This window comes from Chelon labrosus (genome assembly GCF_963514085.1).
Source record: "Chelon labrosus genome assembly, chromosome: 17".
NCBI classification, from domain to species: domain Eukaryota; kingdom Metazoa; phylum Chordata; class Actinopteri; order Mugiliformes; family Mugilidae; genus Chelon; species Chelon labrosus.
The window spans coordinates 18,499,594-18,527,549 of NC_140350.1; the positions used below are offsets into that span (position 1 = coordinate 18,499,594).

The 27,956-nt window shown below is 43.3% G+C and overlaps 1 protein-coding gene across 2 annotated transcripts; it reads right to left on the minus strand.

Annotated features, from left to right (window-relative positions):
* Positions 1–14,687: 14,687 nt before the first annotated feature.
* On the minus strand, positions 14,688–26,809 carry jakmip2 (janus kinase and microtubule interacting protein 2). Of its 2 annotated transcripts, XM_084565031.1 has the most exons (22): positions 26,412–26,809; positions 26,016–26,270; positions 25,645–25,887; positions 25,203–25,412; positions 24,610–24,708; positions 24,376–24,522; positions 24,132–24,272; positions 23,749–23,805; positions 22,902–23,024; positions 22,631–22,759; positions 21,505–21,588; positions 19,485–19,547; positions 19,147–19,245; positions 17,999–18,100; positions 17,799–17,852; positions 17,652–17,717; positions 17,495–17,563; positions 16,961–17,038; positions 16,763–16,813; positions 16,380–16,532; positions 16,193–16,258; positions 14,688–15,495 (listed from the first exon to the last, which is right to left on the minus strand). In XM_084565031.1, exons 1-22 carry the CDS (start codon positions 26,538–26,540, stop codon positions 15,445–15,447), a joined length of 2,469 nt encoding a protein of 822 aa, XP_084421157.1. In that variant the 5' UTR covers positions 26,541–26,809; the 3' UTR covers positions 14,688–15,444. The 2 variants fall into 2 exon arrangements, with proteins under 2 accessions (XP_084421157.1, XP_084421158.1); XM_084565032.1 differs by lacking the exon at positions 19,485–19,547.
* Positions 26,810–27,956: the final 1,147 nt, after the last annotated feature.

Genomic DNA, 27,956 nt, shown 5'->3' on the forward strand with positions numbered 1-27,956 from the left:
GCATGACAATCCCAAATACATTCCAAGTTATTTAAAATAAAACCAAACTGGGAGACTTTAAATATTTCGGATTGTCATTAATCAAAAGCTTTTCCTCTATTTTTGCAAGTAAAGGTTAACGTTAAGTCTGAAAGGCAACTCGGTGTGCATACAAGTTAGAAGAGTAAGCAAGTCCTGTCTTTGTCAGATTAATGTCTTCTAACAGTTTCCACAACCAAGCAAAAAAATGCGCACGCAACGTCGAGCCTCCGTGTGTTGATTTCTGCTGAATCATCTGGTCCCTCTGGAGGTGCAATATTGCAGTTCAGTGTAAGGCCACACGGTGGGAAACTGGCTGTCTGCCACGCTGAAGACGTCCACAGTGGTGCTCAGAGGAAAAACCATAAAGAACTGTCAGAGTAAAGGCTGTTAAAGGCAGGATGCATTTAGAATTCAGGAGGGAGAAATGAAATATACTACTAATGCGTATGAGGAGGCAAATGCAGATAGATCTCTATGCAGATAGACATGGAGGTTAGTAAGGGAGTAGTTCAGTGCTCAGTGTTTGACACGGAATCAGCAACGGCACAGGACCCACAGAGGTGTAAAGAAGAAGGACAAACTATTCAACAAAAGCTGTGGAGATGGATGTACGAGGAAATTTTTGTTCTCAAATACCGAGCTCTGCAGATTCAGTCAGCCCCTCGGCATTAGTCTGACAACAGGTCTGTCTGTCTGTCAGTCTCCCTCCTATCTGCTGAGTCTCTGATGAGTCAAAGTTAGAGGGAGATGAGAGATCTGCCACAACAGCAGAACCGGCTGCAGACTCTCATGGTGTGATTCGACCTAGATCTAGTAGATCCAGGGGTTATTTTTTTATCCTCACAAGAAAGCTTTGATTATTAATATTATTATCACTATGAATTTATTTAGCACAGATCATACCAGGTGGAGGCTGCTGATAAAAGACTAGACGAAAGTTTTGTAGACTCAATTATAATAAACGCATAAATGAGACAGTTAAGACCAAGAAAAATCCAACAAAAGGAGCATTAAATGACACTTAAGACGATGCCGTTAGAGCACGTCTGATATGATCGGAGAGCATGTTCCAGCAACTTGGAGCATAAAAGCTAAAAGCAGCTTCATCAGTGTTTGTGGAGACAGTCTCCAGGGGTCTAGCTGACGTTCTAAAGCCCTGCGCACCCACATATCTAGACTCGACAGCAGTTTCTTCCCCAGAGCTGTGGCTGCTCTGCATCAGCCCAAGAAACTGTCTGCCGGATACATAACCGAAGTCAGTAGTTAACATTGTAACAGTGCTGCTGCTATCCAAATAAGCTATGTCTATACTTGATGACAATTTGCACAATACTGTACATATAACTATGCATATTCCATGGCCACACTTTCATATTTACGAACCTAGAACCTTCTTGCGGTGAGGCATCAGTGTTAACCACCGCAGCCACTGTGCCGCCCTAATGAGCATCTTGCAGAGCTGTACAACCTTATTCTATAATGACAATAAAGAATATTCTGTTCCATTCTATTCTATCTAGTTCATGCTGTAGCTCACAAACACACCAGAGAGATATATTAGGGTGCAAGTCTATGAAGGGCCTTAAAAACAAGTCATCACATTTATAAACCAAGTGTAAAGACCTTTGCACAGCTGTTACTGTACGTGTTCCCTTTTCTAGTTAAACTTCTTGCATCTACATTCTGGAGAAGCCAGACTTTTCACATGAACATGAATCAACTTCTTAGTGTTTTCTGGAAATATTAGCAGCACATTCATATCTAGAGGGTTAGATATCCCTCGAGATATCCCTCTAGATATGAGCGGGTATATAAACCGTGTCGAAATTAGGCAAACAAAATATTTATTGGATTCTGTTTCACCATAACCCATGACGTATTATATTCCATTATCTCACTCCATAATCCATGCTTAACTCTTTCCTGCATCTCATAAAACATGAACAAAAACGGTTTGCTCCATTCATTCATACTACATTCACACGGGCCTGTGTTTGCGCCAGTGCCGAATGCGCTCAGCGGTCCAATGACTAAACGGCTAACTGGTAATTATCCTCACTTTGTCTAATGGCTGCTTCGCCTTCTCGGCCAAAGTTCTGCGCGAGTGTGTAACCGCGTGTGTTTGTGCCAGAGGCAGAGAAAGAGACATGAATCATCACTTTTTTTTGTCAGCCAGAGTGATCTCAGTCTTACGTGAGATGAGCCAAAAGTCTTACGTCAGACGAGCCAAATGTCTTTCTCAAAAGAAGTGAAAGATAAATGGAAATAACGCCAACTTGATTCTTTCTTGTCAAATATACTATAAACTATTATATCCTATTGTATTTTAATGTATTTGTTTAATTTGATTATTTCTATGGTAAATAGAGTCTAGTCACATATAAATTTCTTTTCAGGAATTATTGAGACTTCAGGTTAAACAAATAAATTACTATGTCTTTGCATTGTTACTTTTCCTGTTTTGTTTTTTTGGTTGTTTTTTAAAAAGGTAGTATATATTAACGACTTTACAGTGCTTTATTTCTGTGGTGCTTGGTTTGCGTCTCTCTCTCCATGGTGCTGAAATAATTAAAACCCGGCCACACTAAGACTGTAACATACCACTTTACCTGTTACTAGTTAAGCTCTCTGCTGTAAGATATATTTTGTAAAAGACAAAGCTGTAAAAGGCACATGAAAACTAAAAGCTAATCTTTTAGTGCAGTTATTAGCCTTGGTGACTCTCAGCAAAAACGTTAGAACAGGCTGACCGGCAGTTCACCCAGCTGACAGCACGTTCTCCTCGTGCCTGCGTGGTCTTTCTCTGTGTTTTCAGGGATCTTCCCACATCCCATAGACATGGCTGTGGGTGTGCAACTAAATAGATGTGTGTCTCACTGTGTTAGCTCTTTCACGGTGTACTGTCCTGTGTCGAGGGTGCACACTGCAACTGATAGAAAATGGATGGATACATTCATGTTTAACAGTAAAGGTGTGGGTGAACTGGTGCTCACTGCTAGCTAACACTACTTGTATTATTATTATAATTATTATTAGACATCGATCAGCCACAACATTAAAACCACTGATGGGAGAAGTGAATAACGTTGACCATCTTGTGACAATACAATGTTCTGCTGGGAAACTTTTGGACGTGGCCTTCGTGTGGATGTTACTTAGACATGTAGCACCCACCTAGACCAGACCAGGCACCCCCACCCCATAGCAATGACACCCATAGGACCCAAAGTCCCCCCACTAATCATAAAAAAATTTAATTACTAGAGACATTCACTCAGAGCACCATAGAAACCACTTAATGCTTCAGCAAAAACGAACCTACAGATGAAGACGACGTCCAGTGAGTCTTCCTGACGTGCAATGATGCACACAAAGGCCTCTAATATAACAGCAGAGGTGAATTAACAATTATCTGTCAGTTTCAATAATAACAGAACAAAATGAAGAACTGCACCACATATTTCCGGATTGTACTAATCGAATGAGCGCTATAAGCTGTATCTAATAATGTGGAAACTTTGTCTGCAGTTAAAATGGTTTGCTTTCGGATATTGGATATATTTTCATTTCATGTGAGAGAGCAATCAACATTCAAGTGTTTAGAGCTGCATCTGGTGTGCCAGTCCACCTCTGAGTTGTTAACATGTTTCTGCCACTACTTAGACCTCTTCACTAGGTGATTCTGGCTCATTTAGAAATATATGCCACAAAGATGAGCATGCTCTATAGGTTCCTGTACTGCAGACATGTGCTGCTCATATCTCTCAGTTACATTTGGTGTGTATTTCATTTCAAACCTGTTTGAAACAAGCTCGTGTTTATCAGGGCAACAGTATGTCGCTGGCTGGCACTTTAGCTTACTAGTTAAGCTATACAGTTGTCGCACAAAAATAGCACATCAATATGAATGCACCAGCAACACTTGTTGATTTTCCTTTTTCTTTTTTTGTGCTAGTATATTCAGCATCATGGTCACCAGCTCTGTGGTTTCATGTAGACAGAGCATTGTCTGCAGAGGCCCAGGCCTGTAGTGATGACAGACATGTTCATTCGTCCAGCCTTGAGGCTTTCCACTCCGGCTCCATTATACTTTGCTGAGACATCGGTTGAATTTTGCTGCAGTCTTCAACCAGATTTCAGCCGAAACAATAGTGGGAATGTTCGGCTGCGGTGGGTATGCCTGTCTCATTTCCCAGACGTTTTGGCAAGCACTGTTTTCTAGTCTTAAAAACTAATATGGTTTGCTGAAAGATCCACGCATTGAGCGCTAAAACGCTGTCTCTATCTGCTGTGCCGCTCTGAAAGTCATGCAGTGATGTGGCAGAAACACCACATCCAAGCAACAGTTAAGAGTCTCATGTATAATTAAGCTCCAAAATGCACTTCACAGCCTCTCTGAGACAAATACGTTTATTGGAGACTGTGAGTATATGGATGAAGGACAAGATTTAAATGATTGGCTATTAGGGTTGGCCCTCAGCTTAATAGCTAGTCACTGTGGCCATTTGTACATAACAGTCATAAAGTTGTATTCCTGAAGCCATCATAAGAGCACACAAAGTTTAATTGCCTAATACTACCACTGAACATCATTATTTACTATCACAAAACAAACAACTAATAGAGGAAAAAGTAAAGCAAAACAGTGACACATCTCCTGTCATCCACACATGCTGCTTCAATCATTCAGAACTTACAGCCTCCTTACCTCTTCATCTCCCAGGTTCTGCAGCACTTCTTTCCCACCGCCGGTTCTGATCTCAACCTGAGGTGAGTCGTTTCCTCCTTCCCTGCTTGCAGCGAGACTTTCCACAGCGGGGGAGCCCTCGCTGCCACTCGCCGGGCTCTTCGCCTCCTGAGCGGTCTCTCTCTTGGAGCTCCTCGGTGTGCGGGAGCCCCTCTGCCCAACGCTCAGGGCGTCAAAGTCTATGGTTTTACTCTCGAACGCGCCCTCGACGCTGCAGAACAAGCCGCCGTATTTCTGCCGGGGCACCTGGTCTGCGGTGCCGGGTCGGGCGAGGTAAACCGGCAGGTCGTCCTCCGCGGTTTCCCAGTTTCCTCTGCGCTCTGCCATGGTGGAAGCCCTGCACAAGTGACCGTGGAATACGGGGGAAACTGGTGCTGGAGTGGTGTGCGTCTGTTGGTGTGTGCGCGCATGAGAGGAAGCCAGAGTAGAAAGGCAGGACAGGAGCTGAATTAAAGCCAGAGGTGGCACTGTAGTGGACACTGATGCAAAGGTAGCTTTGTGTGGTTTCTCTAACAGTTTAAAATAAGTTTAATTACGCGCAGGGATGTGGCCTTAAACTCCTGCTTGCAGTAGATCCATGCACCATTTCAAATGAGCATTTTTTATTTTTTTTTTTATCATTTTTATCATTGTAGGCTGTCTTTGAAATTAAAAACAGTATCTCTATTTTGCAATTTTAATGTCTGGTGACTTTAATTGAGGTGATCTAAAATGGACACGTGTGCACTCTGCAGACAACACAGGTAACCAAAGTCTGTTCTTTCCTTAAGACATTTGAGAGTCTGCACCACACCTCGTGTTTCTTCAAGCGCTTGTCTGGCCCTTCTAGCACAAACGCAGGCACAGATGGGGGGGGGGTCAGGACTGTGTCAGCTTTCAGGCTGCAGGTCTCAAACTGAGAGGATGCTGAGTGGAGCAGACAACAAAGGGAAAACAGGAGTCAACAGCAGCCCTCAGTAAACAAGAATGCAATTATGTAACAGCCAAATATCAGCATGTTTCACAAGTTGGAGAGAGGTCAAAGCTGGTGCAGCGGCTTCTTCTTCCTCAACTTTCCCCCCATAAACGCTGCATAAAGTTCTGCAGATTTAATAAAGGTAGTAACTGCAGTACGGCTGTGCCTCGTTTAAGTAACCATAATGTGATAATGAAGTAGACTGCTCCACCAAACTATTCAAATTGTGGAGTACAACAAAATCAAAGTTGAAAGAATCATGGCAGTAACAGTTTGTTTTCGCAGGGTGGTGAAAGGGTTGGTTGGAACTTTCATCAGGTGGATTAGAAATAACTCCCAGCTGCCTCAGTGCCGAGTGTGTGCAACTGCATGTGGGAGAGTCACAGAGAGAAACAAAGAGGACACATACAGTACTCCACAGAGAGGAGAAAGACTCCCAAGGTCAGTCGCAGTGTGAGCCACAGAGAAGTCCAACAGGCCACAGCCTCAGGTCTCATCTAACAGGTTGTCATCGCTGAAGTGAAGCCGTGGCTGCTGGACAGGGCCGTCACATCAGCATCCAATATTTCCTGCAGCTCCTGCAGAAAAACAACTCATGCATGGCACTCAAAATTATCATTCAAACTTTCAAAAAGTCTGGATGTGCAGCATTTGAATGTGAAATTATTGAGCATGATAACATTAATTTGTATTTGCAGAGCTCTTTGACTTTGTAATGATCAATCATTATACTCTGATATATCTCCACTAGACAGCTTGGTGGAGATATATCTAAAATATGATAAGAAGCTCTGTTTCCACCCGTTTATGTCTTGAGTAACACGGCCGCGGTATCTGCGGCTCGGTTGGCATCTATTGCAGCAACATGTCAGGCCAGCAGAAATTTTCCCCTCACACGAATGTGATTAAAGCACCAAGGTTTGTAGAGATGCCAAGAGCCCACTAAAAATGCTCTGCTCCTCTTAGTCTAGTCGGAGTCTCTGCGCTTCAAGGCCGTCTCCCTCTTTCCTTTCCCTCCCGCGTGTCACATGTTTTTAGATTTTTACCCTTGCAACAGTTTTGGCCGACGCCAGCCGGCTCTCCAGCCTTGAAAAGAGTAAATATTGTGTGATAGAACGGACCTCGGGGTCTCGTGCGGAAGCTGTTTCGTCTTTAAGCGTTCCCTGTTTTACTGTGCTCGGGACAGAGCAGACTGACCGGGAGGCGTCAGCTCAACACTGTCTGGCTTTCAGTGTCGGATTTTTACTGTAAAACTAAACCCCTCTGATAGACTCTGATATTGTCTGTTTATCTATTGAATGATAATGATCGATGATATTGCATTGGAGGCATTTACAACAAAGCAGGAGGCCATCTCTGTCTCCATATTAAAAATGGATGCGCATGCAGGGCCAGCTAGTAAAACACCCTAATGCCCCTTCAGACAACAGCTCTCATGTTGCCACTGACTTAAGTGCATGTTCATTCAGGCATGACGGAACGATGGCAGATAGGACAGACTTTGGCAAATTCACGCCCAGTGGTCTTCATGGATTTGGCACGAGGCGCCTCACGGCAACGGAGACCTTTGAAGAAGTAGGTAAGTGGGCCACTGTTGCGCAGACAAGTCAATAGGACTTAATTCAAGCTGCATGAAGCCTGACATGCTCCATGTAGATGTGCCTGTTCCCTCTCCAAACGGCACCTCTCTGCTTCCATGCACCAACTCAGCCAGTTTGCCCTAACCTACGTCCCTGCATACCTACATTTGTGGCTGTGATCTTGGTAAATTCATCCCTTCACATGTTTCGAAAAAAATAGCATCCAATATCTACTTTCGCTATTCATAGCAGAGTGCAGTTGCCCACAGTCAGACGCAGCAGTAAACCTTTGGGAACAGGCACCAGCATTAAGCAGCTTATATGAATGCTCATGAGGCTGAATGCAGCCAAATAAAAAGGAATGGCAACGCCGGAATTAAAGCTGCAGAGGAAGACATACACTATATTACCAAAAGTATTCGCTCACCCATTCAAATGATCAGAATCAGGTGTTCTAATCACTTGGCCTGGCCCCAGGTGTATAAATTCAAGCACTCAGGCATGCAGACTGTGAAACAAGACATTTGTGAAAGAATGGGCCGCTCTCAGGAGCTCAGTGAATTCCAGCGTGGAACTGTCATAGGATGCCACTTGTGCAACAAATCCAGTCGTGAAATTTCCTCGCTCCTAAATATTCCACAGTCAACTGTCAGCTCTATTATAACAAAATGGAAGCGTTTGGGAAAAACAGCAACTCAGCCACGAAGTGGTAGGCCACGTAAAGTGACGGAGAGGGGTCAGCGGATGCTGAAGCGCATAGTGCAAAGAGGTCGCCGACTTTCTGCACAGTCAATTGCTACAGAGCTACAAACTTCATGTGACCTTCAGATTAGCCCAAGTACAGTACGCAGAGAGCTTCATGGAATGGGTTTCCATGGCCGAGCAGCTGCAGCCAAGCCACACATCACCAAGTGCAATGCAAGGCGTCGGATGAAATGGTGTAAAGCACGCCGCCACTGGCCTCTAGAGCAGTGGAGACGCGTTCTCTGGAGTGATGAATCACGCTTTTCCATCTGGCAATCTGATGGACGAGTCTGGGTTTGGAGGTTGCCAGGAGAACGGTACATTTCAGATTGCATTGTGCCAACTGTGAAATTTGGTGGAGGAGGAATTATGGTATGGGGTTGTTTTTCAGGAGCTGGGCTTGGCCCCTTAGTTCCAGTGAAAGGAACATTGAATGCTTCAGGATACCAACACATTTTGGACAATTCCATGCTCCCAACCTTGTGGGAACAGTTTGGAGCGGGCCCCTTCCTCTTCCAACATGACTGTGCACCAGTGCACAAAGCAAGGTCCATAAAGACGTGGATGACAGAGTCTGGTGTGGATGAACTTGACTGGCCTGCACAGAGTCCTGACCTGAACCCGATAGAACACCTTTGGGATGAATTAGAGCGGAGACTGAGAGCCAGGCCTTCTCGACCAACATCAGTGTGTGACCTCACCAATGCGCTTTTGGAAGAATGGTCAAAAATTCCTATAAACACTCTCCTCAACCTTGTGGACAGTCTTCCCAGAAGAGTTGAAGCTGTAATAGCTGCAAAAGGTGGACCGACATCATATTGAATTCTATGAGTTAGGAATGGGATGGCACTTCAGTTCATAGAATGAGTAAAGGCAGGTGAGCGAATACTTTTGGTAATATAGTGTATCTCAGCTGTTTGATGCACCATGCCTCCTCTATGTTTGTTATGAGGGTGATCTCACTGTCACTGCATCCTTCCTGATCCCTTAAAGGAGCACTCTTGACACATTTTAGGTAATAAAAATAAATAAAAATAAAAGAAACGCATTAGCTGCAAGTCTCGGTTGGAGCATTAGCCGAGAAGTCAGTGTCGCTAAGCAGCTGAACAGAGCAGACCGGGCAGCTGCATCCGGCTGGGATGCTTTGGCCTGGACCAGCTGCTCCCGAAATAAGGTTAAGGAGCCTCCAAAGATGGATGTGTTGTCCCTTCAAAGTGACACGGGCTGTCCAGCACACAGCGGCGCAGGGGTTTTTCTGTCGTCCTCAAGGAGTCATGATAAAAGTATGACATTTAAAACTCTTTTTTTTTTAGTTGTGTCAAGTTTTTTAAAAAAACGTCTGTGCCGGAAAAGACAGTTTTATGCAGAAGAAGCTGTTTCCATTTTCACACAAAAAATACAGTGCATTATAGATAGAAAGAATATTTTCCCTTTCCCTAAACTGCTCGTAGAAGGCAGTTATTCAGCCACTACGAGCACTGAGCTCTGAGAGTGACCCCTGTGTGAGTGCTGAAAGAAAGACAGATAAAAATGCATTTGTGACAGACATCCTTTGGCAGGGCTGGCGTACAGCACAAAACCTGGCACGACCTCTGTTCTCGTCTGGCTTGGCAAGGACAGTCACGACAGAAGTGAAAAGACAGACTGTTCCCCTGGACCCGTAATGTGAAAACCACGATGTTTGAAAAGTCCGTGGTACAAGTGAAGCCTTCACTGTGAGATACAACAAGCCCTACAACTGTCTCTTAACGCTGAGCTCCTGTATGATCAAGCTGATAGACTTTAAAATATCACAAAAAAAAAATGTAATTCACCTTTAATATTAATGACATTTCTGCCTGTTGATTAGGAGCGGAACATGTGCAGAGGAATAACCAATACCAGCCACAGCTCAAACCCTATTTCCTCTTCCTGACATGGGAACAGAACCCTGTTATGGCACAACTGAAGACAGAAGCTAACAGACACTGATAGCAGTCAGAGGTAAAATGCAAGCCGCACAATTAAGACACGCAGACTGCAAAATCCAATCTTGTTACCAGAGAAACCACAGAAGCATTTATGAAATTATGATTTTAAAAGGTAACTCCCGACACTGGAAATCCTGCAAAGACAAAAGAAACTTCCACTTCTAAGCACTTTAAATTGCCCAGGATGTCCACATGTCCTCCTAAATACAGTTGTGCTACAATTTTCAATTATAATGATCATTTAATATAAATCCTAATGTAAACCCAGCAAATTTAGAGCACTTAAAATATAAAGTAAACTCCATATCTGACAAATAAAATGTAGAAAGCACTTAAATGCATTGACATGAGGAATTTAAGTCTAGAAAGGAGTAAGACACAGACAGCTGTGACAAAGCATTCTTGCTTTGCATAGATGCATGTGTGATTTTAGACAGATAGATAGATAGATAGATAGATAGATAGATGCTTTATTTATCCTGAGGGAAATTCGGTGTCCAGTAGCTTTATCACATATAAACAGTCGAAGATATGCAATATGTAGAAAACATACAGTAGTATCAGCAATGACTACAGTTCAGTGGGTTCCTCACAGGGAGGACAGCATCCTGTCACCGAACAAGCTTCTCTGCCTGAGTATGGTGTCGTGTAGAGGGTGGTGGACGTTGTTCATAATGGTCCGGATTTTGTTTAAGGTCCTTGCATCTGCCACCGGTTGTCAGGGGCTCCAACTCTGCCCCAACCACAGAGCCCACCTTCTGTATCAGCTTGTCCAGCTGCGACGTGCCCTTCTTCTTAGTGCTGCCTCCCCAGCACACCACAGCGTAGAAGAGGGCACTTGGCGACGAGTCTGGCAGAACATGTACGGCAGATATTAAACGACCTTAGCCTCCAGAGGATATAGAGACGGCTCTGACCGTTTTGGTATACCGAGTCTATGTTAGCCGACCAGTCCAGTTTGTCATCCACCTGTAGACCCAGGTGCTTAAAGGTCTGAACCACCTCTACACACTCCCCGTTGATGGTCACGGGCTGCAGGTGGGGCCTGGACCTCCTAAAATCCACTACCATCTCCTTGGTTTTAGCTGTATTGACCAAAAGGTGGTTCACTCCGCACCATGAGACCACCAAGTTTTTCACCTCATGGTGCAGTGATGATTGCTTCTGCTTCTCCTTCCTCTTCCTCCTCTACTCCATTCTCTTCTGTCTCACCTCCCTCTCTCTAGAGAGCAGGCCTTGAGGTGGTGGGTTCCCCCATATAAGCTGCTTCCTGGTTTCTTCTTGTTAAAAGTGAGTTCCTGGCTCCAGGTTCGGTAAAGCTTCTTGCTTCTTCTTCTTGCTTTTGACACTGCATTGATAAAGTTGCATTAAAGTGAAATGGGAGAATTAAAAAAAAAAACAACACTGATAACACCTCTAATTAAAAGAAAGACAAATTAATCTTCGAGGTCAAAGGCCATTATTATTTTTTTATTTTTATTTTTTTTACAGCATTACTCTTTTTTTTTCCTGTTTATTAAATAATCTAAATTAAATTAGGAGGGATTATATTCTCGTTGGAAGACAGAAGGGAATAACATTAAAAAAAAAACTTCTCTGTGAAATAAAAACATGTTTATGTATACATTACACAGAATGTAATGTATACCTGTAACATACTGTACATAAACCTGAAAAAGTAATAGTTAAAAAGGAAAGTAGGAGCAGAAAAAAAGGGGAAAGTGCATTTAAGGCAACTGCTAGTTAGCTGAGTTTGCACAAAAATAGTCTCAATCATTCCCCTTGGTAGGATAAAGTAAATGGGATGTAGTTACTGTCCGCTGTAGGTAAGGAGATCCCATACAGAGGCGAACCACGGCCGGTGAACGGAGCCACGGGGGTGACGCGATGGCAGATACACTAGCTCGGATACGCAAGGAACAAGCACGGTCAACTGGTAAATATTTCAGGGACTGGGCAGAGTTAGCTTCACAAGAGAGAAGTGGAGCAGGTGTAGTGTTGCATTCACTTTCTCCTGTTTCATTTTGAGGAGGCGGACACCTTAATGCCCAGTGGCGTTGAGTAAAAGAGTGTTGTTAGTATCAAAGATAACTTGGGTTAGTTAAAAAGAGGGGAGGAGAGGGGACCTTTCACTTTTGGAGCAGCGGAGTGGCTGATTCAAATGGTGAGCGAACTTTAGTTGAATCTGAACCAGACAACTAGTCCGAGCATATTTACAAGTTCGCTCGTGTGACTTTAAAGGGCATATTGAAAGCAGCACCCCCTGCTGGTCAGCCAGAGCAACGGCATTTAGACAGTAAGACAAATCTGTAAGTGATAGGGGGTGAAAAAAAAAAAAAAAAAAAAAAAAAGGGATGCACATAGTCCATTATTCCACGTTCTTATTCCAACGATTTCTCAGTTATAATTTTCAAGGAAATAAAACTCATCTTTGCAGCCGTCACCACAATAAAACAGAGCAATTTATACCCAAGTCATTTATAAACTGCCGAGTACATCAACTGTTCGAGCTGCGTCAGAGAGCAAAAAAAAAGTGCCACTATTCACAAAAAAAAAATAAAAACGTAAGGAGGAGACTAGAGTAAATAATTCAGACACATGTACATATCAACAATGTATATATATATTACAATACAGAATAGGGATGTTTTCTCAGTGGAAATCTTGGGACACAGTATCTGAGTGGTAAAAAAACAAGAGAAAACCAGAGAGTAAAGCTCTTACAGTCTGCTGGCTTTTGAGAAAAATTAGGAAGCAGTCCGTAGGTATTCCTGTGGAGATCCAGGCAGAGTGGAGCTAGATCAAAGAGTGCCATTGCCCCCAGAATTGTATCTTTTTCACCTCTCTACTGTCAAGTCTGTGTGTCCAGTGAAGACGTTATCAACCTGAGGGTCCTGTATCCCACTTTTAGTGTCCGTGCACACCAGTTTCTGCAGAGTAGTTCTGTCTTTTTTTCCAGATGTAACCTCTGGAGAGTGCAAGCAGTCTGTGTAAGCACCATTCTGGGAACAGCGATGGCAGGCCAGCCGGTGAGACACCGTGTCCCAAGAGTCCCTTAACGCGATTTGACCTGAGACCAGTTCAAACGGCCTCCGCCCTCGTGGGCCCTGAGTTGGCGAGCTTCAATCCACCGCGTGGCTGCATTCGCGTCTTCTCGTGGTTTGGAACGGTAAGGAAAACAGAAAAAGAGGAGCGGCTGTGGTCGGTCTGGTGGTTTGTTTTCCTCGTTGTCTATGAGTTTTCTGTCTGTTTATATTCCCACTCTGGCTAAATGGTGGTGGGTGACATATTATTACCCTGCATGGCAGAGAGAACATTTCCCAGGCTTTGGTTTGGATTAGTCAAAGCTTGTGTGTTTGTATATGTGTGTGTGTGTGTGTGTTTGCATCTGCATGCATCTGTATATGCATGCGTGTCCATAAACTACGTATATGTGTGTCTGCTGTATCTTTCCAATAGTGTGCCGCTCTTGCAGTTTGAAGCGATATTTAGCATCCGACGCTGCCCATCCCGGGCGGCATACTGAGGACCCTGCCCCGATTAAAAATAACCATAAAAAGGAGGTAAATAAAAAAATAATAATAACATCTGAAGTGTGAACAGGCCAACGCACATCACATCCACCTATACTGACAGCAGTCACTGATGTTATGACACGAGCAGCCACTGCTACACACACTGTTTCACGCCTGTCCGGAAAATAAATAACACTGCAGTCACAAACAAGATCTCCAAGCTGACACACCACCTGAGAGGAAAAGACAGAGAGAGAGAAAGAGAGAGAGAGGGGAGTCACAAGGGATTAGAACGGATGAAATGTACATCGGGCATGCTGCACATTCAACATTATTTAGATGCGACTAATGCATTTTAATAGACTCAAGGCAGTTCTTACATGGCTGTTCCTTGACTTGACTGAATAGCTCCTGTATCCCACAGAGAAGTATAACCACAGAACCTAATCTCCTCTAAATCTTTTAAACCTTACACCGATCAGGCATAACATTATGACCACCTTCCTAATATTGTGTAGGTCTCCCTTGTGCCTCCAAAACACTGAGGGTGTCCTGTGGTGTCTGGCAACAGATTGCTGTTAGTGAGGGCCTTTGGGTCCTGTGGGTGGGGGGTTTTGTGGATCATCCCATCTAGTGAATTTGGAGACCAGGTTTTTTGAGTTGTTCCTTAAGTGTTTTTGTGTGTGTGCCTGTGTCAGGCTGCAATAAAGCTATCTATCTATCTATCTATCTATCTATCTATCTATCCTGCTGGGGATCCTGCTGCTGCCATCAAGGAGTGTCATTGCTATGGCGTGGGGGTGTCTGGTCTGGTCTAGGTGGGTGCTACATGTCTAAGTAACATCCACATGAATGCCAGGTCCAAAATTTTCCCAGCAGAACATTGAATTGTCAGAAGATGGTCATGTTATTGACTTGGTCAGTGGTCATAATGCTATGCCTGATCGGTGTATACCTTTTACTTCCATGCATGCAACTTAACTGTTTTGGTTCATTGTCATTCCAGATCCAGCCAAAGCAGGCAGCTGGTTTTGGTGACACTCATGTAAGCCATCTATACCCGGCCTGCTCAGCAGCATCAAACAGACAAAAAGACCAGCCAAAAAAAAAAGGCTGGTGCATGTCGGGGAGCTGCTTAATCACCAAGAAATCTTACTCAGGAGCTGGTGTTGATCAAACCAGAGTTAAAAGGTGATCTCTGTAGCTCCCTATCTGCTCTTCTAAAGTCAGCTATTCCAGATTCACTGGTGATTGAGTCAGTTATTTTTACAACTCGCTGTGCTGCCCCCAAGTGGCTGAAAAATATATGCATGGGTATATTATTGGAAAAAAATGTTGTACAAACCCTGTTTAATTTTAATAACGCATGCAGAAACACAAGTTAAAACTCCAGAGATGACAGCAAATTAATACACAAGAGAGGGAGAGATGCTGATGTCAATGGCATTGTTTTTTTTTTGGGGGGGATATCTTTTACGTAGACAGTGGGTTAAAATGTTATGCTTGTGTAACACGGAAAATAACACAGAGTGAGATGCTGTGAAAGTTAAGAGGAAGACATAATAGGCTAAGTATTTCTAGGTGAAGGCAAGCAGGAAGAGTTTACAGACCAGGGTCAAATATTTTTCACTTGTAGGAAAGTCTGAAGCCACCCAGTGGTCACAAAAGACACCACTGTCGTTAAAAATATCACTTTTGTACAGTTTGAGGTGTCTTAAAACACCACAGGTTAAATGCTGCTAGAATTAATTACAAGCCAGGCTTTTATTTTGAAGGTCAGGAGCCAAAATAAAGGTTCTACTTTAACTGGCGAATATTTGACCAAGGTCCAGAAGAGAAGAGATGGTGGAGGTTTGAAGTTTCTGCTCGAAGCCCACAGGACTCACCTCTGCTACAGGACACGCCAAACACTTCAAGGCCAAAGGATAAAGGCAAGAGAAAAGAACAAGAATAGAAACAGAAACTGTGGAAAGAAAGAAAGAAAGAAAGAAAGACGGAGAAGGGAGAAAGAAAGTGAGAGAATTAGAGAAATACTGGAGATATGTTAGTAACAGCAAGACAGGGACAGAAATTCACCGTACGGGAAAACATTAGGAATTATGATACCACTATTTTTCATTTGTTGTATATTTCCAATTTGTCTCTAAAAGCCTGATGCACGGTTTATGCTTCTGCATCAATTTGACGCTGTTGCTACGCGACCCTACGCAGTATCCTGACGGCAATGCAGACTGCAAGAGCTGTGATCGGTCTGCCTGGTAGTAGCATGTTTCCGCTTTAGTATTACTGGCTGCTTCTTCATCTCTGCAAATCAAAAGTAATTGCTATGGATCAATAAAGATAGAACACATCGAGGAAAGGTTAACTGAGGAGGTTCGGAGGCACAAACGTTTGTAGGACTTGTCTTCAGTCGCTATTGTTGAAAGTGAAGCAGGAAGTAGAAACAAAGATTAAGCTGAGTCGCAAAAAAGACACAGCGCCGACTAACGTTTGGGTGACGTGGTTACAGAGCGCACAAGTATAAATGGCTCGCACTGGTGTAGGCTATGTACGGCAGAAGCATAAACCATGCTTTAGGGTTAAAATAAATCCACTTAATTGTGACTGCCTGTAACTAAAAACTAAACTGAATTAAACATGATCTTCAATTCACATCCTACCTTTTCCTCCAGGTCTTTAATCTGCCTCCTCTGGATTTCCGTCTTGTCTTCAAGGTCACGGATTCTCTGCAAGAAAAATGGTGATTAACTTTGACCCACAAACCTTTTTTTTTTTTTCTTTTTTATTCACACAATGCTCTGCTGTAACTGGATGCACTGTTTTTAACGGGTACAGGCGTAGACAGACCTGGTGGGCCTGGTGCAGCAGTTCCATCCTCTCCTGGAGGATCTGGCAGTCGTACTCTCGACTCTTCCTCAGCATCTGCCTCCTCAGCTTCTCCACCGCCGCCCGCAGCTCGTCCTTCTGGAGCTCATCCAGAGGCTCGCCGTACTTGATGACCTGGCGGAGGGAAAAACGGACCACGCCGGATTAAATTACATGTTCCACATTAGCTGGAGCTGCAAGATCACGAGAATGAGTTCAAAAGTAAATTAATAATATTGTTGAGTGATCTCAATTTTGTTGAACCTCACCCTCCAACTATTTCATGAAAGAAAACAGTTCCATAAGAGGTTAACACATTACTATCTAGTCGATAAGGATGCACTGCAAGTAATTAAAAAAAATACCTTGTCCTGCTGCAGGGCGTTGTATAAGGTTGCTTCCAACTCCTGGATTTGCTGTTGAGAAGAAGAAAAAATCATATTTTTTCTCTATCATTTAGATTTATCAGAGATTATTCACAGTTTAAAGTGCAGCACCCTATCAACCATTTGACCTTAATACTGGTCTGTAAATGAAACAAGACGTTGTTGATCATGACCAACCATGTAGGCCTGGTCCAGGGCCTGTTTTCTGTAGTCCAGCTCCTCTTCTAGATATCCTTTTTGTTTACAGAACATCTCCTGCATACATGGAGGCAGTTTGGAACATTCATCAACGTCAGAATAAATGAAAAGTTTCCTTTAATGTAGCTCAGCTGTGTAACATGACACTTGATCTACATCAGTTCTAACATTTAAAGCCAACATTTTTAACACTATTCAGTAAAGTATTCAATAAACCAGCTGCAAATTACTCTCAAGGGTGCAACAGTTGGGTGACTGTAGTGTCTTTTTTGGAGAGGGGTATTGACTGAGCACATTTGCACAGATTTGCACTTTTGCACATTTGCAAATATATCTGCAGATTTGCAAGTGCAGCTAAATGAGATCCAATGCCACTCTGCTTTAGACTACGGTGATCGACGGGAGTGGAAATGCATGTGCTTTGCTGCTGCCTCAAATATTATCACATTAGATTTCAGTTATATCAGAAATCAAAATGCATGTATTCTCCTGCACAGGCTCGTTGTGACCCACCATCTCTATCTCCAGGTCCACCATCTTCTGGTGCAGCGCTGCCTCCGTGCCTTCAATCTGCTGAATCCACTAGAGGGCAGCACAAACCAGACATGGGTCAGAGCGGAACAGGAGCATCCTGCTGCCGGATCAACTGCAACGTCATTGCCAGTCTTACCTTTTCTGCTAGCGACAAAACGGTGCTGGCCTGAATAATGGCCACCTGCTCCTCGTTCCTTAAGTTCTGCGAAAATGGAAAACAAAATATTAATAAAGTGCGTGTTTAAGAAGGAGATGTTTATATGTTGTATGTTATATAAATTACCCCGTTGTCTCCGAGGATGTCAAGCAGTTTAATGAGATCTGGTATGCACACGTCCTGTAGAGAAAACATAAATATACTTATCAGCACAAATACAATAATAAATACCATTTACTTTTTTTTGCTCTCCGTTTGTTATATTGACAATAAGTTACCTGCGTTACTTCATGATTTCCTCAATAAAGTTACTTATCACTGCTCACCTTGACCCCTTCCTTCATGCAGTAGATCTGCAACGCACTGACACCCTCTGAGAAGGGATGCATCCTCAAATGATTGAATGGAGGGGACCTCCTCTCACGCTCCTACAACAACAGGGAGGCACAAAATGTCATTCATTGACAACGTGCTGCAACTCTGGACATGATCACGAGTCCCTCTCGACTTTATGTTGCTCTCAGAGCCAGCTGTACTGTCTTTATTTCTCGATACTGTGTCCGCACGTTTGAGATTGAGTAAGTTATATTCTCTGGGTGAAACTATAAAAAGTTAAAATGCATCTGACTTCTCAAGCAGATCATGACGCAACACTATGGGTTTTTACTGAGGGCATCTGGACGCTATCCTGTGTTTTCACTAGGTGGCGTCTCAGCCCTCACAAGCTGCTGCCAGTATCTGCACTGCAACACTGAGCAGAAGACAAAGGCCGCTGTTAGCCAGTGATTAACCGGACTCGTCAATAAACTGTAGTCGATTAAGTACCTAGCATGTTAAAATTGCATAACATCATAGTTTAGAATCCAGATTTTGCTCCTTATCCTGATTCTCTCTTTCAGTTGACGAAATAAATTATTGTAAAACTCTCTTTTTTTTTAAACCTCACTCTATTTTTCTTCCTCTGACTTCAAAACTTTTTGCAGCTCATTTACAAAACAACATCATCTCTGAATCACCGACCCCCTGGAAATCAGGCCATGAGATCACTGCAGCTGTATAACAGTTCGATTTCTTCCCACTATACCCACTAAACGTTCCAAGTTTTTTTACATAATGACCCAAACAATTACAACAAATAAACATTTGGACACAGTAAAATGTTAATATGAGCTCACAGAAAGGAAATATAAGTAATGAATGTGGTGACAGGACATGCCTTAGAATCCTTTTAAAATAGTCCTGGATGTGTTCCTGGAATAATAAAAAGGTCCCATGAAACTCCATAAAGCGAGATTCGGGGTTCACATGGTTGGATCTATAATGTGGCTAGTAAAAGATTTTTGGAAAGGACGGAATTCTGGATTTGTCTCATAAGATTTGTTTATTAGGTACAAGGGTTTCCATGGGTTTTCGACTCAGCGTGGCATCTCGTCTCACGGCTTTATCATGCAAGTAAGAAATCTTCGTGACTCACCTCCAGCTCCAGTATCCGAAACTCCAGCAGTTCATTTTGGTCTCGGGAGTCTTGAAGCTCCTGCTGCAGCCGACTGTTGTCTGACTCCAGCTTTTCCATCTGGACGCCGTAAAAAATTTAGAATGAATGAAAGCAACTGTAACTGCAGGAAACGTCTTCGATTAAACAATGCTCATAACCAAATGTACCGGCTGTGGCGGGTATGAGCAGAACAACTGTTCAGGTGATTATTAGGCTTTTAAACAAATAATTAAGTAGCTAGCTAGTTCTTAACAGTGCAGACTTTTAACATCAATGTTTTTGAAAGCTGATTATTGGAAATCAAAGTTGGGTCCAACCTTCTCTATTAACTCCTGATTCCTTCGTAAGAAGAGCTGCTTCTCCTCCACCCATTTGGAGTCCTGATAGGAGACACAGACAACTGATCAGTTGATGGTTTGAAGCAGTTTACAGACAAAAAAAAACATATTCTTCATATTCAAACAAGATTCAAAATTTCGCGATGGCACGACAGGGAAACAACGACATAGTGAGGTCATCGGCACACAGACCAATTTAAAGATTTGTTCTTTTTGATAAAAGTTTATACGTTCTTGATGCCGAACGAATTATTTATTCATTATGTAACTCTGATGACTTGTTGGGAGCGTTCTCCAGGCTCTCTTGGTTGTGGGTGTTAAGCAGGTTGCAGTTTTGCATTACGCCCTCTCCATTAATCATTGTCAACATGGCAGGACAGTCTTGACGCAAGTAGGAGACTAGGGAGACTATCACCGGGAAACTATCACACCCCCACTCATCCCACTGTAAATGGGTAGGAACCAAAATTACTCTCAGATTAAGGGGTGAATAGATAACTATAGAAATGTTACACATGTAAATAAAGTGCAGGAGCTAATAAAGAAATATTGCATAATAAACGTAATCCTGCAAAGTCCTAAAATAATATTGCACAACTACTTAAAACACAACATAAATCCTTATTATTATAATAAAACCACATATTTGAAACAATCCCAAAACAAATGTGTGCAATAACTAAGGTTACACTTACTTCACCGCCCCATTAGAGGCTTCATGTAGTTACTAAACTGACTAAATTTCAAACAGATGTGAAACCCAGACATGCATTCACCATGCATTGTTCCCTGAGGCTATAGCACAATGAAGAACAAGGGAAAGGGACTTTATTATACCACGTTCAACCTCAGTGTTAGGCTAGTTGTCGGTGACTGTCACTGTCGCAGGCATTTTATCCTCATGAATGCAGGTCTTTGGAGTACTATTGGCCGCTTTTGCTGCAAATTGCCCAGATCATAGACTCTCCCATAATTCTTCAAACTGCAGACAATGCCATGCAACCTGAACGGGTTGCAGTAAAGTGTTTCCACCAAATGTTTGTTCCTGCTATCTGAGGCAGCCAGTTAGCTAGCAAGACATTGCTGCAAAAAGGTATCAGGAATGTCTAAATACAATGACCATGCTTTCCACAGGGAGGAAACTAGTGAGGAAGCCGCCTGATTTCAGTGAAGGTTTAATTGATAATTTACTTACTTTGATGAGAGGCAAGCACAATTTCAACAAACGTGAATAGGGATGCTCGATATTGGCTTTTCTGTCGATATCCGATATTCCGATATTGTCCAACTCTTAATTTCCGATACCGATATCACCCGATATCGATGTATGCAGGCTTTTTACACCAAAACTGTTAGGTAACAACATAACATATCTCCTATTATGGAATTAACAAATTATGCCTGATGTAATCCTGACATTGGACAGAAGAGGGAGACACTGGCAGTTAATTATTTCTGCAGATTTCAGGACACCACATACTGTGCAGCAGGGGGGCCAACACCGGCCCACCTGAGGGTCCAACCTGGCCCGCGGGATGTATACGTGTAATTTACTTCATTAATTGCAAATTTACTGTTAGTAGGTGACACTTGGAAATACTTCCAAACCATCTTGACTTTTACCTCCTTGGCAAATTTTTCCAGCTCATCTAAATTACGTGTTTATTTTCCTGTGATTCACTGTATAATTGCGATCTTAACTTTTAGAGGGCTTCTCCAGAACAAGGATTTCAGCATCTTTTAAATCTTGTTAGCCACGGGTAGCAACCCACGAGTCTAGCGTGCTGTTGTTGTTATATGTCATCAAGCGCGCGCCTGTAAATGTCCCATGCTGCGTCCATGCAGACTCGGAAATGCTGAAGCCTACAGAACAAACATCGGCCGATAATATCGGAGGGCCGATATTATCGGACATCCCTAGATGTGACTAACCTTATTTATATAGTGAGTTACTGTATGTGATTGGACCTTTATTAATTTGTGTGCTCGTTCTTCATACCTGTCCCTTCAGGGTTAGTTCCTTCTCCAAGTCTTCTATTTTGGCTTTATACCTGAGAACGTCTGCTTGGAGTTGTTCTTGAGCCTGAAACATGAGCAAAACAGACACGCATTAGCTTGTAAGCCATCGGAGGTGGGAGTCCATCAACCTCTGGTGCAAGCAAATTGGCATCTACAGTCGTCATGAAGCCTGAAGTGCACCAAAAGGACCACATGAGTAGAGCGTAACTGTCTGAAGTTACGTTCAGATAAGGGTTATGTGACACATGTCAGCTGATCAGAAGGCATTCAGTCCTCAAAGTACAAACAATGATTAAGAACCGCTGATCGTGAGGACAACCTAATGTACTCAAATTTGAGGAAACATTCGAGGAAATTTACTTAGATGCCCTCCATGTTATAGCACCCGTTTTTGTCTTTTTTGTACCCATTTAAAATGAAACAAGCTAAAACCAACATGGACTGATTATATAATACTCTTATGGCAGCCATGTGACACTGTCATGGGTGTAGCATGACCTCGAATAGCCGGTTTCTACTTCTGCATTAAGTTGACGCAGAGGCTACGGCAACAGCGCAGACCCCGACGCAGAACCTTTGCAGAGCCTAACGCTGTAGCGGACGTGCACCTCCCCAGAAATGTAATTACGCACTGCGGCGACGCTGAGCGCAAGAGCTGTGATTGGTCTGCTTGGTAGCAGCGTATCTCCGCTTTAGTATTTCCGGCTGCTTCTCCCTCTCCACAATTTTCGAACTGATTGTTTTGGATCAATAAAGGTTAACTGAGGAGGTTCAGACATACAAGAGTTTGTGTGACTCGTCTTTGGCTAATTAATAAATTAATAAAGCTAATTTCGGCGAAAGTTTCAGTCGCCATTGTTGAAAGTGAAACAGGAAGTGGAAAGTGAAGCAGGAAACAAAAACGAACCCGACTGGCAAAAAAGACACAGTGCTGACTAGCGTTTGGGTGGCGTTTATACGGAGCGAGCAAGACTGACGAGCACATAAGTGTAAATGGCTCGCACTGGCGAGGGCTACATGTGTAGGTTATGGTGTCTATCTAAAAGCTAAATAAGCCGAGCTAAATATTAAATGACATTGATTTTATCACGATTTATGTGCAGTACCTTGGCTTCCATCTCAGCATCCAAGATGCCTCCTTTCTGTTCCTGCAGCAGGGCGTAGGCTCGTTGCAAGGCCTGATACTCCCTGGTGAGCTGACGGAAACGTAGCTCAGATTCCTCGTTGGCTAGACCCTTAATGGACACGCACAGGAGAGAGGTCAAAGGTTATGATCTCATTAGGCTATTATTCCTCATCTGGTGCAGCTGAATGGATTTGATATCAATAAGGATAGTGACGGAAACCTAGATGTAGTCATCGGAGACGAGCTCTCACCTCATCCAGGTCTTCATCGGGAGTAGCAGGGGTCCTGTCCATCCTAACTGAAGCGACTGAGGACGTCTCAGAGTCCATGGACTCCTCATCATACCCAAAGAAGGTGTCCACTACAATGGGCCTCTGCAGAGACAGAAACAGAAATTCAGATCAAACATTCTCTCATGATAAACATACCTTGTCTGCATTATGTCCGAGCAAAGGAAAGACTACGTCCTCACTCTTGCAATTTGGTTTCAGTTATGAAAACACTTTCCAGTTTCAGTTTTGTTTCCTGACTCATTCTAGGGCGTTCCAGAGGACTTGCTGTACTGGCTTGGTTAAAGTGACAGTGCAGGACTTTTACACACAGAAGAACATCTGCGCCAAGCCTTCGCTAAACGAGTTCACACAGTGCAGATTAAGCTAATTGTTGGCACATAAACTTCCTGCTTTTTAGCATTATATTGCGGTTTTGAATCTGGTGACATTCCGACACGTTTAATATCAGCGGCTAAAGCTAAAGAAGGGAGCAATTGTAATGGCAACTAGGTGTGGGGGAGCCAAAAACGTAGGCATCACACATGACTAGTGTATGATGCTCCATGCAAATATGCTGGCATTCAGCATAAATGATTAATAACAGCAATGAAGCAATGGACAGCGAGGGCACATGCAGAAGGAACTGAGGGAAGACGTGGATCCAAATTTTGTAAATTCACATCAGCACAGTTGTGTAGCTACTCCCACTGCCAGAGGACGGACACAAACATTCTGCGCTGCAGCTTTTATTACATGCAACACCTTTTATGTTTTTTCTTCTGAGGGGTGCATGTTTTTCAGAAGTCATGAAGTCAATCCCTCCTACCTTTATCGGCCTCGAGCTTCTTTTATGCCTCTTCTTTCTTAGTAGTTTTTCTCGGTCCTGGGAAATCAGACAAAAGAAACGAAAAAGAAAACGCACCACTGTAACAACACCAGTACTGTTAGCTATTTGCAGAGGCAGACGGAGATCGCTAAACCATCAGCACAGACGTATGTTTAAAAAAGTGCAACACAGAACAACAGCTTAAATGCATCATATAAACTAAATCACTATCCGTAAACTTTATCTTTTGGATATTGCAGACAAAGTGCACCAATTTGCTTGACTAGACTTTTATGTTACATAAGTTCCAATTGTTAGTTGTATTACCTAAATAGATAACTAAATAAACCTGAACAAATTCCCACCATGTGAAAAACACCTACTCTTGTCAGGTCGTCAATCATGCTTTGCTGCTCCAGGACTTGAAGCTTGAGAAAGGCTATTTCCTGGTCATCGTGGGCTTGGTCCAGGTCATTCAGAGACTTCAGCTTCTTCAGCGGAGGATGGGAGCTTATTCTCTCCTTCTGCAGATACGCAACACACAAAGAGAAACGTCACAACATCACAACATCCACCTGAAAGCTGGGCCTGCATGCAGCGATAATGTTGACGTGACTCTGTGCTGACCATCTCAAGGTTCTCCTTGGCCAGGCTCTTTAGCTTGTCCTCCAGCTTCTGGATGGTCTGGGTCAAATCGTCGTTCCTCTTACTCAGCAGCTTGTTCTTGTCCAGCAGGGGCTTGCATTGCTTATCCGACTCTCGAACTCGCTTCAGCTGGTGGGGGCAAAAAATCAGTTTATATATATAATGACGATACATTTTTAAAAAAAATTTATTTATAGATCAATGGTTCGGTCATACCAGCTCACTTCTCTCATCGACCAACAGCGAGTTACGGTCCTCCAGCTTGCGTATGGTTGCGTTGAGTTCAGCCATGCGCCTCTGGTTTCTTCTCAGGTCCTGAAACAAACATTAAAACAATAATTTGACCAATCAGAACTCAGATGTGGAAAATGCATTTCAGTGTGGAACCAAAAAGCATGAGGACTTTCTACTACTGGCCAGTGCAAACATTAAAACCATTCCTTTAATAACTATATAAGAATCAAACAATCACATCAGCTTAAGTTAGAGTTAATAATTGGTATGTTGCAGGACATTAAAAATGACAAAAGATCAAATTCAACAAGTTCTATATTGTGTTGTTGCTATGAGCTGATTCCTTTGGAACTCCATCTCCTTGCTTGTAATCATGATCCTGGACCTCTGAAACCATCCTTTAGGATTAACTGTGTATAGGTATATATAGGTATGTGTATAGAAAATTGTTCTCTGTATATATGGATTCATGTGAGTCAGATAGATAGATCTCAAGTTGAATAGTTATTAGATATTAATGTTGGAAATGAATGAACAGGACGTCTCCTACTGCCACAGCTATTCTCTCTACTCACTGGACTGCCACAGTGCTCTGCACCATCTCCAGCCCTGCCCGGTATCTCCCTTTTCGGGCTTCCCAAGCCGCACTCGGCCTCCTTCACCAGGAACAGCTGCTCATCCAGGGCGTCCTTTTGAAGCTGCAGCTTCTGCAAGAAACCCGCCGTAGACTCCAGCTCCTTCTCCAGAGCGAAAATGGTACGATCTTTAGATTTAATTTCATCCACCTGGGGCGAAAGAGAAGGGAATGATGTAGGTAAGAAATCCCAATCTGGTTATCACTTGCTTCTGTTGAAGGGTCGTGCACTGAAAAGGTTTCCCTGTTCCTCTCCAGCCCACTCGTCCTTTCTCACACATCATCATAAATTAAGTTTAGTGTTAACCTTAAACAAATCTATCCAACTGTGCTCCATCACACAAGACGTTTGTCTTTGGTATTCTAGTGACGACTGTACATACCAGCCTGCGGATGTCCCTCTCACAGTCCCACTTGATCTTGGAGATCTGCTCTTGGTGCTGCTGGTGCTCCACCCGCAGGTCTCCGGCCTTCATCTTGTCGGCCTGGATCATGTTGCTGAGAGCCTCGTCGGTCTGCTTCTTCACAGACTTCAGCTCCTGAATCTCCTGCAGGAGCTTCACTCTCTCCTGGTCAAAGAAGCGCCGGGCCTCCTCCTTGGCTTCCAGGGTCAGTGCTGTGCGCACCTGGAGACGTGGCAGACCACAGAGACGGTGTTGATGTGGCTCGGCCGCATTTCAACAGACGCACTTTCGGCGTTTCATTCATATCAGCTATCTCAAAAGTTAGCTTCACTTCCTCAGGTTAACCTCACCTTCTCTCCGCTGCCATCGCGCATGGCGCTCAGAGCGGCTTTGAGCCTCTGGTTCTCCTGGTCTTTGATTTTGGCGTGGCGGGCCAGCTCCTGCTCATGCTGCCGCGTCAGGTTTTCCCTGAGAGCCTGGAGCTCTTTTTGTTTTTCCTCGTGCCACTTGGCCCGCTGCTCTGTTAACATGGCAGTGTGACGGTGCTGCTCCTGCTCTCGCACCCGCTTCACCTCCTGCACCTTGTCGCGCTCCAGCTTGCTCACCTTCGAGATGAGCGACACGGGAATAAGAGGGAGGGATTATTTTACATACATGCTACTTTACTTTTACATATGCTCCGAGACTTAATGACAGAATGGATCATATTTACAACACATGTATGGATTTGGATTTTTCTGCAGTACCTTGCATTTTTCCTGGTGTAGCTCTATCTGAATGTCAGTCAGCTTGGACCTGAGATCTTCATTGGCTGCCTGTAGGGCAGAAATGAGGGCTTCGGGCTTCTCGCCCTTCGTACGGCCTTTCTTAGCCATCGAGTCAAAAAACTAGAGAGGCTCTTCTGATGCTTTCATTGAGACTTCATAGAAATTTTCCAAGCTGCTCCCAGGGTTTCCAGTTCCTCCTCTTCCTCATTCTCCTGTTAGACACAAGGGCTGTGAGGGGGGGACACAAAAGAGAGACAGGCTGAGCCTTCAAAATGTATGTGCTTTAGGCTAATGACAACAAGATTGCTGGTTCTAAACCTCAGATTTTAAGAGGATGGGGTGATGAATTTAAGGCCACAAGTGACTCTGGAAGGCTGTACTTCTGTTCAACAGTGCTATGAGCTACATGACACGTTAACGTGAAGTTTTTTGCAGATATAATCTACTTTAGCAGATTAACATGCTAACTTTTACTAAGTGGGTCTGCACGCAACATACAGGTTGACCGAGGTGCAAGAAGCTTTGCAGAAAACTGTTAATGTTTTGGACAAATTGTACTTTTGATCTGATTATTAGCTATAAAGCTGAAGGATCACCTAAAATATTACAGTTCATTCTATGGGGGATCATGAATACCTTCAATTTGCCAAATGGCTCAACTGTCTGGACCAAAGCCGCGAACTGACGCGGTAGAAACACGTCCTGCACAGCAAATTAAATTCTGAGATGAGAAACTTTTTGCAGCATTTAGGTTTAAATTGCTCAGATAAACAGAGGGCCACAACACAGGACATGGAAAAAGAAGAGGCTAAATAGTCAATTCACTTGACTAACAACAAGAACAAACTGTTGTACGTGTAAGGATGGATGTCTGAATGAAAAAGCGATGAAAAAGACAGCGTGGGCACAAATTGGATAACTCAATTTTCTAGATTAAATTCCGTATTGCCATCATCATTCTTGGTTTCTACAGACAGAGCACAGGGTTGAATTGTATTGTGTCATGCTGATATGTTTTTAAAACTTGGTCTAATCTCACTGATTCAAAACTATCAGAGGCACATTTAAGTATATCCACAAAACACAGTCAAAACAAGGGCAGTTTGACTTAGAGACACGCTGGTGCATGCTTAAAACTCACATGTCTGGGTTCAATTAACAACCAATCCTCACCTGCAGTTAGAGAAATTTGATAATCTAATTTCAGGTGGAGGGTCATAATAAGCACCCAGGTAGCGAAAAGGTCTTTCCAGGAGATTGCTTTTGGAACAGATGGCTATTATTTGGTTATGCAGAGTCAGTGGTAATCTGTCCTGCCCTACGATTTGGCTATTCTTCGCGCACTGTTTGAGGTCAGCGGAAAGCCAACGACCCGCTGGGTGCCACAGACAGCTTGTACACAGGCTTGCATCGGGATAGGGCGAAGACTAAAATCAGACTATGAGAAAGAGCGGACACCTTTGTTTGACAGTCAGTAAACCCGCCCAGATTACTATGGTTGCTGTGGGAGAAAGTTTTTTTTCT